The sequence below is a fragment of the Odocoileus virginianus genome, chromosome 3 (genome assembly GCF_023699985.2).
Source record: "Odocoileus virginianus isolate 20LAN1187 ecotype Illinois chromosome 3, Ovbor_1.2, whole genome shotgun sequence".
In the NCBI taxonomy this organism is placed as follows: Eukaryota; Metazoa; Chordata; class Mammalia; order Artiodactyla; family Cervidae; genus Odocoileus; species Odocoileus virginianus.
This window is the reverse complement of record NC_069676.1, coordinates 4,277,766-4,294,097: the sequence shown is the minus strand read 5'-3', so window position 1 is coordinate 4,294,097 and position 16,332 is coordinate 4,277,766. Positions and strand designations below refer to the sequence as shown.

The 16,332-nt window shown below is 48.1% G+C and overlaps 1 protein-coding gene and 1 long non-coding RNA gene across 18 annotated transcripts in view; one reads left to right on the top strand and one right to left on the bottom strand.

The window, feature by feature from the left end:
- The window catches only part of PGPEP1 (pyroglutamyl-peptidase I), a 59,651-nt gene extending 52,709 nt beyond the window's left edge, over positions 1 to 6,942 (top strand). For 16 of the 17 annotated variants that reach the window (XM_070461753.1, XM_070461741.1, XM_070461765.1 and 13 more), the window contains one exon: positions 2,451 to 6,942. In XM_070461753.1, the coding sequence (XP_070317854.1) occupies positions 2,451 to 2,643 (193 nt within the window). In that variant the 3' untranslated portion in view covers positions 2,644 to 6,942. The remainder of the gene's footprint in view (positions 1 to 2,450) is intronic. The other variant, XM_070461779.1, reaches the window with a different exon arrangement.
- A 3,606-nt stretch (positions 6,943 to 10,548) lies between these two features.
- The window catches only part of LOC139033050 (uncharacterized), a 34,236-nt gene continuing 28,452 nt past the window's right edge, over positions 10,549 to 16,332 (bottom strand). The window contains exon 2 of the long non-coding RNA XR_011485680.1: positions 10,549 to 10,926. This is a non-coding gene — a long non-coding RNA (uncharacterized lncRNA). The remainder of the gene's footprint in view (positions 10,927 to 16,332) is intronic.

Sequence of the window (16,332 nt, the reverse complement as noted above, 5' to 3'; positions counted from 1 at the left end):
TTTTATTTTGTTCTGGAATGACGCAGCTATTCAATCAACTTTCATTATATAACTTAATTTAGTACGACTCTAAAATTTTAAGTTACTAAGTATCTGGAGAGATTATTCTTAAGTAGACATTCCTAAACTAGTTATTCCCAAAGAGTTCACCCAAAAGCTCTTATTTCATTTACATTTAATTTAGTTATAAAAATTTCATCATTCCAAGTCATTTTTCTTGCTTATAAATTTGCAACAAACATAAGATCTTATTTGACTTCTATTAAACCTAGGTACAATAAAGGTGTTATACTTAATGTTGACTCTAAAGACATGTCTATATTAATTAAATCAATAAACTTTAACTCCAGATATTAATTTTTTTTTTTTTTAGTTTGAGTAGCTTTTTTTTTTTTTTTTTCATTTATTTTTATTAGTTGGAGGCTAATTACTTTACATCATTACAGTGGTTTTTGTCATACATTGAAATGAATTAGCCATGGATTTACATGTATTCCCCATCCCGGTCCCCCCTCCCATCTCCCTCTCCACCCGATCCCTCTGGGTCTTCCCAGTGCACCAGGCCCGAGCACTTGTCTCATGCATCCAACCTGGGCTGGTGATCTGTTTCACCCTAGATAATATACATGTTTCGATGCTGTTCTCTTGAAACATCCCACCCTCACCTTCTCCCAGAGTCCACAAGTCTGTTCTATACATCTGAGTCTCTTTTTCTGTTTTGCATATAGGGTTATCGTTACCATCTTTCTAAATTCCATATATATGTGTTAGTATACTGTAATGGTCTTTATCTTTCTGGCTTACTTCGCTCTGTATAATGGGCTCCAGTTTCATCCATCTCATTAGAACTGATTCAAATGAATTCTTTTTAATGGCTGAGTAATATTCCATGGTGTATATGTACCACAGCTTCCTCATCCATTCGTCTGCTGATGGGCATCTAGGTTGCTTCCATGTCCTGGCTATTATAAACAGTGCTGCGATGAACACTGGGGTGCATGTGTCTCTTTCAGATCTGGTTTCCTTGGTGTGTATGCCCAGAAGTGGGATTGCTGGCTCATATGGCAGTTCTATTTCCAGCTTTTTAAGAAATCTCCACACTGTTTTCCATAGTGGCTGTACTAATTTGCATTCCCACCAACAGTGTAAGAGGGTTCCCTTTTCTCCACACCCTCTCCAGCATTTATTGCTTGTAGACTTTTGGATAGCAGCCATTCTGACTGGCGTGTAATGGTACCTCATTGTGGTTTTGATTTGCATTTCCCTGATAATGAGTGATGTTGAGCATCTTTTCATGTGTTTTTTTGCCATCTGTATGTCTTCCTTGGAGAAATGTCTGTTTAGTTCTTTGGCCCATTTTTTGATTGGGTCATTTATTTTTCTGGAGTTGAACTGGAGGAGTTGCTTGTATATTTTTGAGATTAATCCTTTGTCTGTTGCTTCGTTTGCTATTATTTTCTCCCAATCTGAGGGCTGTCTTTTCACCTTTCTTATAGTTTCCTTTGCTGTGCAAAAGCTTTTAAGTTTCATTAGGTCCCATTTGTTTATTTTTGCTTTTGTTTCTAAAATTCTGGGATGTGGGTCATAGAGGATCCTGCTGTGATTTATGTCGGAGAGTGTTTTTCCTATGTTCTCCTCTAGGAGTTTTATAGTTTCTGGTCTTACATTTAATTATTTTTTAAAAAATTATTAAGGTATAGTTGAGGGGTGGGTGGGGAGCAGGGCGGAAAAAAAAAGTATAGTTGATTTACAATATTGTATTAATTTCTGCTGTGCAGCAAAGTGATTCAGTTATATACATGTCATATCTCTGTGTGTGTGTGTGTGTGTGTGTATGTGTGTGTGTGAAAGTTGCTCAGTCGTGTCCGACTCTTTGCCACCCCATGGACTGCAGCCCACTAGGCCCTCTGTCCATGGAATTCTCCAGGCCAGAATACTGGAGTGGGTAGCTGTACCCTTCTCTAGGGGATCTTCCCAAACCAGCTATTGAACCCAGGTCTTCCACATTGCAGGTGGATTCTTTCCCATCTGAGCCACCAGGGAAGCCCATATCTATGTGTATGTATGTGTATATATATATATACACACACATGGTATAAATACACATACATTCTTTTTTGTATTCTTTTCCATCATGGTTTATCACAGGACATTGAATATTGTACACCTGTAATTTTACTAGCCTGCCAGATTGCCCTCCCCTGGGGCAATTTGCATCCCAAGCAACAGTGTCTCATATTGCTTCTTTCTCCACATATACACCAGCACTTGGAGTTATTGTGTTTTTTGTTTTTTTTTTTTTCGTTTTTGCTGTCTGGGGAGGGAGGAGCAGTATTCCATCTTGCAGCTGACTGGTGAGGTTGAGGGGCTGTCTTCTGATGGATTTGGATGGGACATTCACTCTAACCCCATTTTGGTCTCCCTCCCATCCCCCATGCCCTATGGCTTAGGTACCTCTGCGACTTCACCTACTATACCTCGCTGTACCAGAGTCACGGCCGCTCGGCCTTTGTCCATGTGCCCCCTCTGGGCAAGCCGTACAATGCAGACCAGCTGGGCCGGGCACTTCGGGCCATCATTGAGGAGATGCTGGACCTCCTAGAGCAATCAGAAGGCAAAATCAACTGTTGCCATGAACACTGACGGCTGCCCAGGCCTCCCAAGACCTCATCCTGCCGAGGAGCCTGGGAGAGACGTCCGCCCCCCGGGCCCTGACCGGGCAAGACAAGCACATCCAGCTGGGGTTCTGACTTGGATCAAATATGCCAGCTTGCACACCTCCTCTCCCTTTTTCTCTGTGTAAGCGCTGGTTGGTTGGAAGGCAGCAACTGAAGATTTTTTTTCTATTTCTCTTTGCACCTGGGGATACAGCTGGGGCAGTCAGGAAGCTGGGAAGTCCTGATTTCTACCGAGAACCCCGATCAGGTGGATCTCCAGTCTGGGATGGCTGGGGCCACCTGCTTTTCTAAGTCTGTGGTGGAAGGATTCCAGAATTCCCTCTGTCCATGACTGGTTTTTTTCCCAAATTGAAAATCCTCATGAAGACCCTTTGCCCTGATCCATGTCCCAACAGCCTGGACAGCTCCGGCGAGGACCAACTTCGGATCTGGCACGGGTTCTTTTTCTTTCTTTCTTATTCTGTTTTTAAAAGCAGTAGTGCCAGTTTGGGCACAGAGTTATTTATATTCCCTTTGGTCAAAATACGGGCTTTAGCCGAACACAAAAGTGTCTTTTCTCTTTCCTGGAGTGTAGCCGCTTCTGCCACTGGCTTTGAACACTGGACCTACATTTTTTGTTTTGGGGGTGACATTAAGATCCCCTTGTTCAGCGGGGGTGGAGGCTAGGCCCTTGCCCAGACCACGGGGAGAGGGAGTTGCTGCTGCCCCAGGAGACTGAAGGGGTTGGCTAATCCTTTAACAACCGAGCTGTGAGCTGTGCCTATAGGACCTCCGGAGGTGGGCCACTGGTGGGAAAGCAGACTGTCATTTCAACACACACACTTTTTTTTTTTAATATGTAAAAGTGTGTAGCAACTAGAAACCTACCCCACATCTGGCCTGGATCCTCAGTCTTGGTCTGGGGGCCCAGCTTCTTGTTGCCCTTAGGAGGGGGGCAGAATGGAGGCTGGCGCTGGGCTCCGCGTGTGCTGGTGTGTTTGGCCGGGAGGGCTGCAGGGCGGCCAGCGAGCTTTCGTGCAGCTTAGTTTTGGACACGCCTTGGACTTGGTAAATTTTTATCTCACTCCTTGATGATTTTGAACTGACCAGCCAGGGATGCGCATCTCCCAGGAGGCAACTAAATTCAGCTGGACCTTGACACCCATCAGAGAGAGGGGGTTGGCAGCAGTAACCATGAGGAAAACAACCGTTTGGAAAGTATTCCTCTGTTTCTTTGGAGAACACAATAGTTTGATCTCTTCCCTATGTGTGAGGCGTGCTGGTGTCTGATGTGGTGTTAGATCACGTTGGTGTCTCCCAGCAGGCAGTTCTTCTGAAAACATTTGTTTTGTTTTCTTATATGTTCACCCTCTTTCCCTCCTGTTCCGAAGCCCAGGGTAGCTGCTGCCTCCGCTGAGCTTCTGTGCCACTCGGAGACCAGGTTGATGGGTTTCTGAGTGAAATGCGTTTTCTGAGTCCTGTGTTTTCTCTGGAAGGGAAGAGTAATGTGGGGTCAGCAGATGGCAGTGGGTGTGGACCATGCCCTGCGGGGTGAAACGATCGGGACCTTCTCCCTCCTCCACACCCCAGTCTGCGTTCGCAGTCTGCTGAGGAGTCTGGGTGCAGGACGTCATTGATCTACTCCATCAGCCAGCTTCTGTGAGTGGAGCTTGTGGCTTTTTTAAATGAGGGTCTCCCAGAGGTCTCACTCAGAATGGCATTAAACTCTAATGAGCTGTCTTCTCTAAAGGTCTGAGGGGGGAGGCTCTGAGGAAGAAATGGGCCTAGGCAAGCTGCAGAGGGAAGGGCGGACTGGAAGTGAGTCAGGTTTGAGCTAAGCTGGGCACCCACTGGAACCCAGACACACCATCCCCAGGCTCTGCATTTTCATCTTTCTTTTGTCCTCATTTCTTCTCTCTGTTTAAAGCAACATGAGACTTAGCCACTTAGAGATAATAACTTATTGTCTGATCATTATCGTGTGTGCGTGTCATTTTTGTGTTCCTGCAATGGTGTTAGATCTCCTTATCGAGTCAAGCCAAAGCCTTGTCCTTGTTCACGATGCAGAGCATATAGCTCGTCTTTATTCAATCAGACAGCCATTAAATATTTCACTTGCTCCCTGCCAGCTTTTTAATGTTCCTGTTTTAATTTATCTTTTTCCTTTTGGGCAAATTCATCCATTCACTCCATGGCGTATCTGTCTGCATTTGCTGAGTCCTGGACTGAAATGTCCTTGTGTAAGAAAGCGGGGCCAAGTCCCGTTACTTCTCCCTTGTCATTTCAGAGTCTCAGATTGGGGGTGGGGTGGGGCGCAGAACAGGCAATGGGATGGTTCTGTGAAGTGGGCGCAGCCTGGAAGATATGAAGGTGAGTGATGCCAGAAGGGGTGGGTGCAGTAAGTGTGAACGGTGGAAAGATGGGCTAAGCAATGTCGTGGGAAGGCTGGTAGAGGAGAGGTGAAAAGTGATGCTGAAAAGTGGAGGGGGTCCTGTCTCTGATAAGCTCCTGTGGAGGGTACAGAGGTGGGGGATGGTGTTAGGTAATGGCATCTCCCTTAAGATGCCAGAACCTCTGCCCCTTACAACTTTATTCTTTTCTTAGCCCCTTTGATTCCCCCTTCCCACCAAAGAGAAGGTTGGTGGTCTGTGCATGAGTATGTAGTTTGAAAAAGAAATTTAAAGGAGTGGATAGAAAGCAAGCAAGGTGGAAAGAAGCAGCAATGCCAGTGGGTGAACCTGGAATTCCAGTGGTACGACCTGGCTCATGTGGTCCAGTCAAGAAACAGTCAAGGTGCCCTGGTCACTGAGAGACACAGGGCCGCGGGGCAGCGGGGGAGGCGGGAGCCCCCAGTCAGGGCCACGTCTTTGGGGGGAAGGTCAGACTCTGACCTTTCTGATAGTTTCAGCAAGAAAAATAGTTTTCGCTACCCTGCTCTTTGCTGGTGTGAACACTTCTCGAACAGAAAGGACCTGCTCAGGGGGATGACTTGAAAAGTATACGTGTGATGCCTTTTTCTCACCTTGGAGGTTTCTGCCAAGAAGCCCGGCCAGAGGTTGTGCCCGTGCACCCCCCAGGCCTGTGCTCCCCACCCCCTTCCCGACTCAGGGGTACCCGGGAGGGGGAGGGGAGCTGCTCCTGGAAATCGGCCCACCACACTGGCCTCTTTTTTTCTCTGCTGCTGTCTAGACTGTTGACCTTTGACCTCCCCGCCCCTTGGCATGTCTGAACCCAGAAGTCCCTTGTCGTTGTCGGGGTTGGTGGAACAAAGCCTCATTCTTCTCTGTGGCCCCAGCCTCCCCCCAAGACCACTGGAAGCTCTCCTGAGCCTGCAGCCAGCCTGGGGTTCTGATGGAGGTGCCTCCCCTCGTGGCCACGAGCCCCATGGCCTTCATCCACAGGTTTCTATGGAGCCGCAAAGGGCCTTGATTTTATATCCCCAGTTAAATTTCCCGTCTCCTGGAACAAGTGCCTGGTAAAGGGAGGAGAAGCGTCTCCATTTCTACATAAAGAAAGTGTGTTAGAGGCCAGGACCCCCCTCACAACTCCACGTCTTGTGAGTCGCTTCTTGGATGAACGCCACTCAGAGACCCCGTCCTCCAATTCGGGGGTAGTGGTCGCAACTGAGTTTCAGAAGCTCCCAGACCTCCAAGGGCTCCAGTCCAGCCTGAGCCGCTCCCCCGACTTGAAATCCATTCCCCCTCCTCCCTCTCCTCACCCAAGCCACCCCTTCAGCTGCCCAGAGGCCCACAGAAGTGCCTGCCCCCACAGTACACGTGGGGCACAGACAGGAAAGAGAGAAACACCCCCAGACCCTGGCTCCCCGCTCCCCTGGGTGGGGCTCACCCAAGCCGTTCACAGGGGTGGGACCTGGGCCAGGGGCTTTTGGGTCCTGCACCCTTTGAGGAAGCCCCAGGGAAAGCCAGCGGGGAACTGACCTCTCTGCTCCCACGGCCTGGCTGGAGGCCACAGGAGATCCATCTGGGCCTTGGGGGTACCTGGCGTGTTTCCAGGGCTCCCTCCACATCTCAGGTTTCTATCTTGTCGTAAATCTCTCTCCAGGAAGAGCCCTGCCTCCTGGAGGTGACCCTGTGTCCTGTCCCCAAAGGAGAGACCAGCCCCTGCAGGCTTGGGGTGGCTTCTCCCCGACCCCAGGGAGACCCCTTGAGTGCCTTGTCTGAAAGCCTCGTGTCTGGGACCCCAGGCCGGACTTTGCTGGGGGCTGGGCCCTGGGACACCCCAAACTTGACATCCCAGAAAGCAAATAAAACAGCTAAAATGTGCAGTCTCTTGTGTGTCTTTATGAGCAGCTGGCGTCCACTAGGGTCACCCTCAGCCTGGGGTTATTGGCTGGCAGAGGGGGCCCCGAAGCGCCAGTGTTTCTGTCCTTGGCATGTGGCTCTTGGTTTGTGGTGGGTGCTACGAGTGTGCCAAATGGATACTGACGAGAGCATTACTGTACTGAGTTTTCTTCCTCCTGCAACCAACCCCCTGCCTTTGTTTTGATGCCCAGAGAGGTTGATTAACTTGCTTATGGTCACACAGCAAGGCGGGGGGCGGGCAGGAATTTGAATCATGACCACGTTGATCCCCAGGGTGTGTGGAATCCCCCTGTGGAGATGCCGTTACCACTTTTTACAGATGGGGAAACGAGACTTTGTCAGCTGAAACCCTGATCCCAGGGACAGGAGGAATGGGAATGGGAACCCAAGCTGGATCTGAGAAGCTTAAATTCTAGAAACAGGATTCGCTCATCCCCCTGCGTCTGATCTCAGCCAGAATGGGGATGTTCCAGGGTCGATGGCCTTCCAGGAAGAAGGGGCTTCAGCAATAAGGAAATGGCTTGTCTTTGGGAACATGGGTCCCAGGGTCTACACACCTCCCAATGCCTAAGTAAGATACGGGAAGTAGGGGGCGATCTGAGTCCCACTTCACTGAGCCTCAGTTTCCCCATACTCAGGTGTCTTGTGTGAGCTCTGGCACACAGGAGTTACTTAATAAGCACAGATGTTATTAACTTCCTCCTCTAGGAAGCCCTCCTGGCTGCCTGGGTACCTCCTCTGCCTCCCGTAGCTGCCTGCCTACCCCCATCCCCATGCCAACGTGCTCTGGGTAGTAACTGGCGGGTTCTGTGGGAGCCCTCAGGACGGTCAGATCCGTCTGGGGTCCCCGGTGTTGCCCCCAGCACAGCGCAGGGCATGTGTCCGACTCTTGCAACCCCATGGACTGTAGCCTGCCAGGCTCCTCTGGCCATGGGATTCTCCAGGCATGCTGGAATGGGTTGCCATTTCCTTCCCTCGGGGTACTTCCCTACCCAGGGATCGCATCTGTGTCTCCTGCATTTGTAGGCAGATTCTTTGCCGACTGATCCACCAGGGAAGCCCTGAGTATGTAACGGCGGTGCAATGAACCCCTGGGAAGCCCCCAAATCAGATAGTGTGGAGGGGTTTCCTGAAATGTCTCTTTCCCACTTCCCGCTCTGGAAACTAGGTCTTTATCTCAGAGGTAAACCCTGTCAGCAGTTTCCTGGGTATCACTAGGTTGCCGTTTTCTCCTCCTGGGGGATCTTCCCAACCCAGGGATCCAACACGCGTCCCTTTTGTGTCTCCTGCGTTGGCAGGCGGATTCTTTACCACTGAGCTACCTGGGAAGCCACGCGCCAGGTTCAATCCCTAGGTCGGGAAAACCCCCTGAAGGAGGAAATGGCAAGCCCACTTCCACTCATCGCCTGGAAAACTCCGCGGGCAGAGGAGTCTGGCGGGCTCCAGTCCATGGGCTCGCGGAGTCGGACGCGGCTGTGAGCGCGCACTCACACTATAGAGAGAGGCGGCGCGGGAGCGCTGGTGTCCTGTTCCCCCGCCAGCAGGGGGCGCCTCGCGGACGGGGAAGGGGATGTCGAGCCCCCGAAGGTCAGACTCCCCCTCCAGCTGAGGCCCCATCCTGCCAGTTCTCTGCCTCTAGAGCCGGGTCCTCTGTTGGCTGAGGCTCCTAAGAATTGCCTGCCGTGCGCTGGACTTGGGACTGGAGACACACCAGGAAACCAGCAGCTCCCGGTCTGGGGGCGCAGTACCGGGGACCCCAGCTGTGATGGAGGACAGACAGGCAGCTGAAGGGTCCGGGGCATATTCAGGGAGGCTCATTCAAAGGGTAGGGCTTGGTCCCCCTCCACAGAGTTTCCCTCAGCCCCCGCCTGGATATTCTCCATCTTAAAGGTGAGGGTCTCAGACTAGCGTCCTTCCAGTTCTACCCACCTGCCTGGGCCCCCCTCCACCTCTCACATTCTTGGTGGCTCCTGTTGGCCCACAGGAGAAAGCCAGGCTCTTATGCTGGACATCTTTTTTCTTATGCTGAACCCCTTTTCCCTGGTCTCTGCTGATCCCAGTTTGTCTTTCCTGCCTGGAAGTCCACCACCCCCCACCCCCACCCACCCCCTGCTCCATTTACACCTAGAGAACTCCTATGCATTCCTCAAAACCCTAAGTTTTGGGGGAAGATGCTGAGGTCATCTTGGGACACTTTGAGTGGGATGGGTCTGGGAAGGGGTAAAAAGGGCAAAGTACCACACCGGAAACCCCAAGCTAGTCCTTCTCCCACACCCTCTTTAACCTTCTTACCAGCTCCTTCCTGCCCTGGCAGCTTGCCAGGCATTCAGCAATTTCTGCAAGTGCCCAGACCTGCCTGGACATGTCCTGGTCCCCCGGAAGACAAGAAGGATGGGTTCAGGCTGCCTACCCAACACTCCTGCGCATGCACACACACACACTGTGGCATTGGTGGTGATTACTGAAAAACAGAAATGCAGTGAGGGCAAAGGGGGGCAGAGGGAGTGAGGGAGGCAGAAAAAATGTGGACACTTTTTAGCTGTTTCTTCTTCTAAGTTGCATGTTTAGGGTGAGGACACCCAGAGACAGCGAGGTCCCCACCCAGCCAAGGAGGAGGACTTCGGGTATTGGGTGACTGGACCTCTACACCAAGTCACCCACAGGGCTGCCCCATTCTGGGCTTCCATCTCCCCTGTATCAGGGAGCTGACTTCCACATGCTCACACAGCAGGCGCTCCATAAATGCACATGGTCTGTGAAACCATTACAGGAAAAGGCATGCAAACCAGGGTGCTGGAGCAGGCCGTGTGGGGGCGGCTTGGGGTTCCGGGCAGTGAGCACGTGGGGCCTCAAGCCCGAGGCCTCAGCTGACCCACTTCCGGCCTGGCCTGGGCTGCCTTGGTGACCCCCGCCCCCCTGGCCAGGGTCTGAGCTGACCACTTCCGTCCCCCTTTCCTCCTGCAGTCCAGGCACACCCTGCTGACTCATGCTCAGCTGGCCTCATCCTTCCCCGACTAAGCGGTGATTTGGGGGGTCTGGCAGAGCCCCAAACCCAGAAGGCAGGGAAGTCACGGCTGACTGGAATCATCACAGAGGAGAACCATACCCCAGACTTAACTGCCTGACAAATGAAAACCTGCCCTTGATAAGGAAAAAAATGAATACTTTAGGGATAGTCCATTAGGATCCATTTCAAACTTTCCAGCCACCAAAGAAATCCATTAAAAAAAAAAAAATGAAAAGATAATCCAGGGACAGAGAGGTTGATATCTGTGATGCATTTAACTAACCAAGAAATAACTTCCAGGACATAGAAGCCCCCCCCTTCCCCACAAGACACACTAGACAGAAAAATGGGTAAATGGTAGGAATTCCCTGGCAGCCCAATGGTTAGGACTAAGTTCTTTCTCTGCCAGGGCACAGGTTTGATCCCTGGCCAGGGAACTAAGATCCCACAAGCTGTGTGATGCAGCCAAAAAAAAAAAAAAAGAGAGAGAGAGAGAGAGAAGAAAAGAAATAGAAATGGGCAAATGGTATTTTTTTTGCCATAACAACAACCACAAACTGGGTGACTTACAACAGCAGAAAGTTTATTCCTTCACAGTTCTGGAGGCTGGAAGTCCCAAATCAAATTGTCACACAACTGGAGGCTATGGGGAAGAATCGGCCCCAGGCCTCTCTGTTGGCTTCTGATGGCTTCCGGCACGGCTGAGGGTCTCTTGGCTAGTGGCTGCATCACTCCAATCTCTGCTTCCATCTTCATGTGACCCCTTGCAAGGAAATCAGTCTCGTAGCAGGGGGTTTAGGGCCCAGCCTACTCCAGCATGACCTCAGCTTAGCATAATTACATCGACAAAGACCCTCATGGGCACAATCTGAGGTTCTGGGTGGACATGAATTTGGGGACTCATTGTGCTTCCTGAGTGGCACAGTGGTAAAGAATCCACCTGTCAACGCAGAAGACACAAGAGATGTGGGTTTGAGCTTTGGACTGGGGAGACCCCCTGGAATAGGAAATAACTGACTGCTCCAGTATTCTTTCCTGGAAAATTCCATGGACAGAAGACCCTGGTGAGCTACCATCCATGGGGTCACAAAGACTCAGATATAACTGAGTGACTAAGCGCACACATACACACATTCAATGCAGTGCAGGAATGAACAGGTAATCCCAGGAAGATGAACCCAGGACAACCAATAACTAGGAACTCAATCTAGTCACCAGTGAACAGAAGTCACTGAGATGTCGCTTCACTATCAGGAAGGGGACAGAGTCACTGGTGATCAGGCCTGAGAATTGACTTGACCATTAAGAAGAACGGTTTGCTCATGCTAGTATAGCTGAGAATGGCTAGAATCTCCCTCCTGGCCATTCTGGTCTTGGTGTGAACCCCAGAGAACTCTACATGTGCATGCCTTCCCAGCAGCATGGTTCATAATAAGGATCTGGAAACTAGGGAAAGGTTAGAGTGTGCTCCTATGAACAGAGTACTATATAGCAGTGAAAAAGCATGAGCCAGACTTACAGTCAAAAATCTCCAACTCAGATCGTTCAGTGAAGATAACTGTAACAGTGTGATACATTTTTATAAAGTTTTTTTAATTTGCATTTTTGTATTGTGAAAAAATATGTATAACATACATAGGATTTGCCATTTTAAAGTGGACTGTTAGTGACTTAAGTATATTTCCAATGTTGAGCACACACATAGCACAAACCACTGGGGACTTCCCTGGTGTCCAGGGGGTCAGGGATCGAGATTCCACATGCTGCCACCAAGTCCTGGTGCAGCCAAATAAATAAGCAAATATTTTTTTAAAAAGCACAAAACATCACTATTATCTACTTCCAGAACTTTTCCGTCACACCTAAACAGAAACTCTGAAACCATTAAGCAATAATTCCTCATTTCTCCCCCTCCTCCTCCAGCCGCTGGTAACCTCAAATCTACTTTGTCTTTATGAATTTGCATGTTCTAGATATTTCATACCAGTGGAACCATATAATGTTTGTCCTTCTGTGACTGACATTTCACTCAGCATAATTTTCAAGGTTCATTTGCATTGTGGCACAGATCAGAATGTCATTCCATTTTTATGGCTGAGTAGTATTCCATTGTGAGGATATACCAAATTTTGTTTACCTATTTGGCTCTTGGTGGACATTTGCATTGCTTTCACCTTTTGGCTATTGTGAATAGTGCTGCTGTGGACATTGGTGTACAAGCTCAGTTTGAGTCCCTGCTTTTCAATTCTTCTAGAAAAATATCCAGAAGTGGAATTGCTGGATTATATGGTCATCCTGTGTTTAGATTTTGAGGAATGCCAAACCATTTTCCACAGCAGCTGCACCATTTCACATCCCCCCCAGAGGCACAAGAGGGTTCCAATTTCTTCACACCAACACTTGCTATTTTCATAACAACCATGCTAATGGGTATAAAGTGATATCTGCCTGTAGTTTTGATTTGCATTTCCCTAATGATTAATGTTGTGAGCATCTTTTGACCTACTTCATGGCCATTTGTATATTTTCCTTGGATGTAAAATTCTTTGCCCATTTTTAAGTTGAATATTTGTTGTTGAGTTGTAGGAGTTCTTTATATATTTTGGATAATGAACCCTCATGAGACATATGACATGTAAATATTTTATAGCTTTCTTGTAAATTCTTTGGGGTTTTCTATGACATAGGGTCATGTCATCTGTGAATAGAGATAGTCTTACTTCTTCCTTTCCAATTTAGATGTCTATTATTTATTTTTCTTACCTTATTGCTCTCGTTGAAACTTCCAAATATCACATTGAAATAGCAGGGGTCAAAGTATACATTCTTGGCTTGTTTCTTGTCCTAGGGGGAAAGATTTCAGCCTCTCCCTATTGATGATGAAATTAGCTGTGGCATTTTCATAAATGTGTTTTATCATGTGTGAGAATTTTCCTATTCTTCTGAGGGTTTTTACCATAAAAGTATATTGGATTTTCAAGTGCCTTAAATGCATCAATTGAGATGATCAAGTGGATTTTTTTTCTCTTCATTTTATTAATAGGATGTGTTGCATTGATTGATTTTCTTATGTTGAGACATGCTAACCTTCCTGAGATCAATCCTACTTGGTTATGATATATAGCTCTTTTAATATGCCTTTGGATTCAGTTTGGGTTTGCTAACGTTTGGTTACCAATGTTTCATCTTTATTTGTAAGGGATATTGATCTGCGTCTTATTAAAAACCTCAGTCTTCCTCCTTCGTTTCTCCCTGTTTTTTTTTTTTTTTCTCAGTCACACCACACAGCAAGCCAGCACATGGGATCTTAGTTCCCCAACCAGGGCTCAAACCCACACCCCCTGCACCCCTGCGTTGGAGGCTCAGAGTCTTCACCACTGGATCTCCAGGCAAGCCCTCTCTGCTGCTCCTGTCCTCTCACCGCTGCCCCCTCACAGCACTTCTGACCCCAAAAATGCTTCTGTATTTTCCCCCACAACAAGCAATTCTCAAGCAACTCACCTGGGTGATAATTTAACTCCATTCTGATACTTTCTACCTGGAGATAGCATCAGATTCCACAGGTTAAGGGCTCAGTCTTGCAAGACGGGCCCCACTTGAGATGCCAATCACAGGTGCAGGTGGTCACCTGTGCTTCTGACCACTGGTCATAAATGGAAGGTTCCCACAGCCCCGTGCTCGGGTGATGTTAGTGAGAGCAGATCGCAGAGCTCGGCATAGTTTACTTCATGTCTCTGAGTCTTTGTGACCCCAGGGACTGTGGCCCACCAGGCTTTTCTGTCCATAGGATTCTCCAAGCAGGAATATCGGCGTGGGTAGCCATTCCCTTCTCCAGGGGATCTTCCCAACCCAAGGATGGAACCTGGGTCTCCTGCGTTGCAGGCAGATTCTTTATCACCTGAGCTACCAGGGAAACCCTTCACTTAGTATAGATCTGTTTATTATATTAATAAAAGAACAGGATAAGAGCTGAAGGCTCACAGAAATTTCCAACCCTAAGGCCACACAGTCCAAGGTAAATTGCTTACTCAATTGGCGAAAATAAGAGAAAAATTGGAATGACTTCATTGGAACAGTAGATCTACGGAGAGTAATGTGATGGGCTCTTTCAGCACTTCTCTCTTCTTTTTGGGAAGGACCAGTGAAAGGGGCACCCTCCCCATGGGGAGGACCCACTGAAGAGCTGATTGACAGGTGAGATCAAGTTATAATGAAGTCATACTGCAGTACATGGACCCCTAATCCTATGTGACCAGAGATAGGTACACACAGGAAAAAGAAAGCCAATGGGGGCAGAAACAATCTTGGGGGCAACACACCTTGTGCATGTGGGATCTTAATTTCCACACCGAAGATCGAAACTTCGACCCCTGCAGTGGAAGTGAGGAGTCTTCACCACTGGACAGCCAGGGCAGTTCCTGGAGGCAGAAGTTGGAGTGATGCATCTACCAGCCTGGCAAGAATACACAGAAGAACTATACAAAAAAGGTCTTCATGACCCAGATGACCACGATGGTGTGATCACTCACCTAGAGCCAGACATCCTAGAATTCGAGGTCAAGTGGGCTTAGGAAGCATCACTATGAACAAGCTAGTAGAGGTGATGGAATTCCAGTTGAGCTATTTCAGATCCTAAAAGATGATGTTGTGAAAGTGCTGCACTCAGTATGCCAGCAAATCTGGAAAACTCAGCAGTGGCCACAGGACTGGAAAAGGTCAGTTTTCACTCCAATCCCAAAGAAAGGCAATGCCAAAGAATGCTCAAACTACCTCACAGTTGCACTCATCTCACACACTAGTAAAGTAATGCTCAAAATTCTCCAGGCCAGGCTTCAACAGTATGTGAACTGTGAATTTCCAGATGTTCAAGCTAGATTTAGAAAAGGCAGAGGAACCTGCCTTTTAGAAAAGGCAGAGATCAAATTGCCAACATTCGCTGAATCATCGAAAAAACAAGAGTTCCTGAAAAACATCTTTTACTTTATTGACTACACCAAAGCCTTTGACTGTGTGGATCACAGCAAGCTGTGGAAAATTCTTAAAGAGATGGGAATACCAGACCACCTGACCTGCCTCCTGAGAAATCTGTATGCAGGTCAAGAGGCAACAGTTAGAACTGGACATGGAACAACAGACTGGTTCCAAAGCGGGAAAGGAGTGCATCAAGGTTGTATATTGTCACCCTGTTTATTTAACTTATATGCAGAGTGCATCATGCAAAGTGACGGGCTGAATGAACCACAAACTGGAATCAAGATTGCCTGGAGAAATATCAATAACTTCAGATATGCAGATGACACCACCCTTATGGCAGAAAGTGAAGAACTAAAGAGCCTCTTGATGAAAGTGAAAGAGGAGAGTGAAGAAGTTGGCTTAAAACTAAACATTCAGAAAACAAAGATCATGGCATCTGGTTCCATCACTTCATGGCAGATAGATGGGGAAACAATGGAAACAGTGAAAGACTTTATTTTGGGGGGCTTCAAAATCACTGTAGATGGTGACTGCAACCATGAAATTAAAAGATGCTTGCTCCTTGGAAGAAAAGCTATAACAAACCTAGACAGCATATTAAAAAGCAGAGACATTACTTTACCAACAAAAGTCTGTCTAGTCAAAGCCATGGTTTTCCTGTAGTCATGTGTGGATGTGAGAGTTGGACTATAAAGAAAGCTGAGCACCGAAGAACTGATGCTTTTGAACTGTGGTGTTGGAGAAGACTCTTGAGAATCCCTTGGACTGCAAGGAGATCCAACCAGTCCATCCTAAAGGAGATCAGTCCTGAATATTCATTAGAAGGACTGATGCTGAAGCTGAAGCTCCAATACCTTGGCCACCTGATGTGAAGAACTGACTCATTGGAAAGACCCTGATGCTGGGAAAGATTGAAGGCAGGAGGAGAAGGGGACGACAGAGGGTGAGATGGTTGGATGGCATCACCGACTCAATGGACATGAATTTGAGTAGGCTCTGGGAGTTGATGATGGACAGGGAGGCCTGGTGTGCTACAGTCCATGGGGTCGCAAAGAGTTGGACACGACTGAGCGACTGAAGTGAACTGATCTATCAGCCTAGGAGCACCAAGGATTGGCAGCAAATGCCTGAAGTTAGAAGACACAAGGAAGTATTCTTCTCTATAGATCTCAGAAGGCCCTGTCAATACCATGATTGCAGACTTGTATCCTCCAGAAATATGAAAATATAAACTGTCACTTGTTGTCGTTGTTCAGTTGCTAAGTTGGGTCTGACTCTTTGCCACCCCATGGACTGCAGCACACCAGGCTTCCCTGTCTTTCACTATCTCCCAGAGTTTGCTCAAAGTCATGTTCGTTGAGTCGGTGATGCC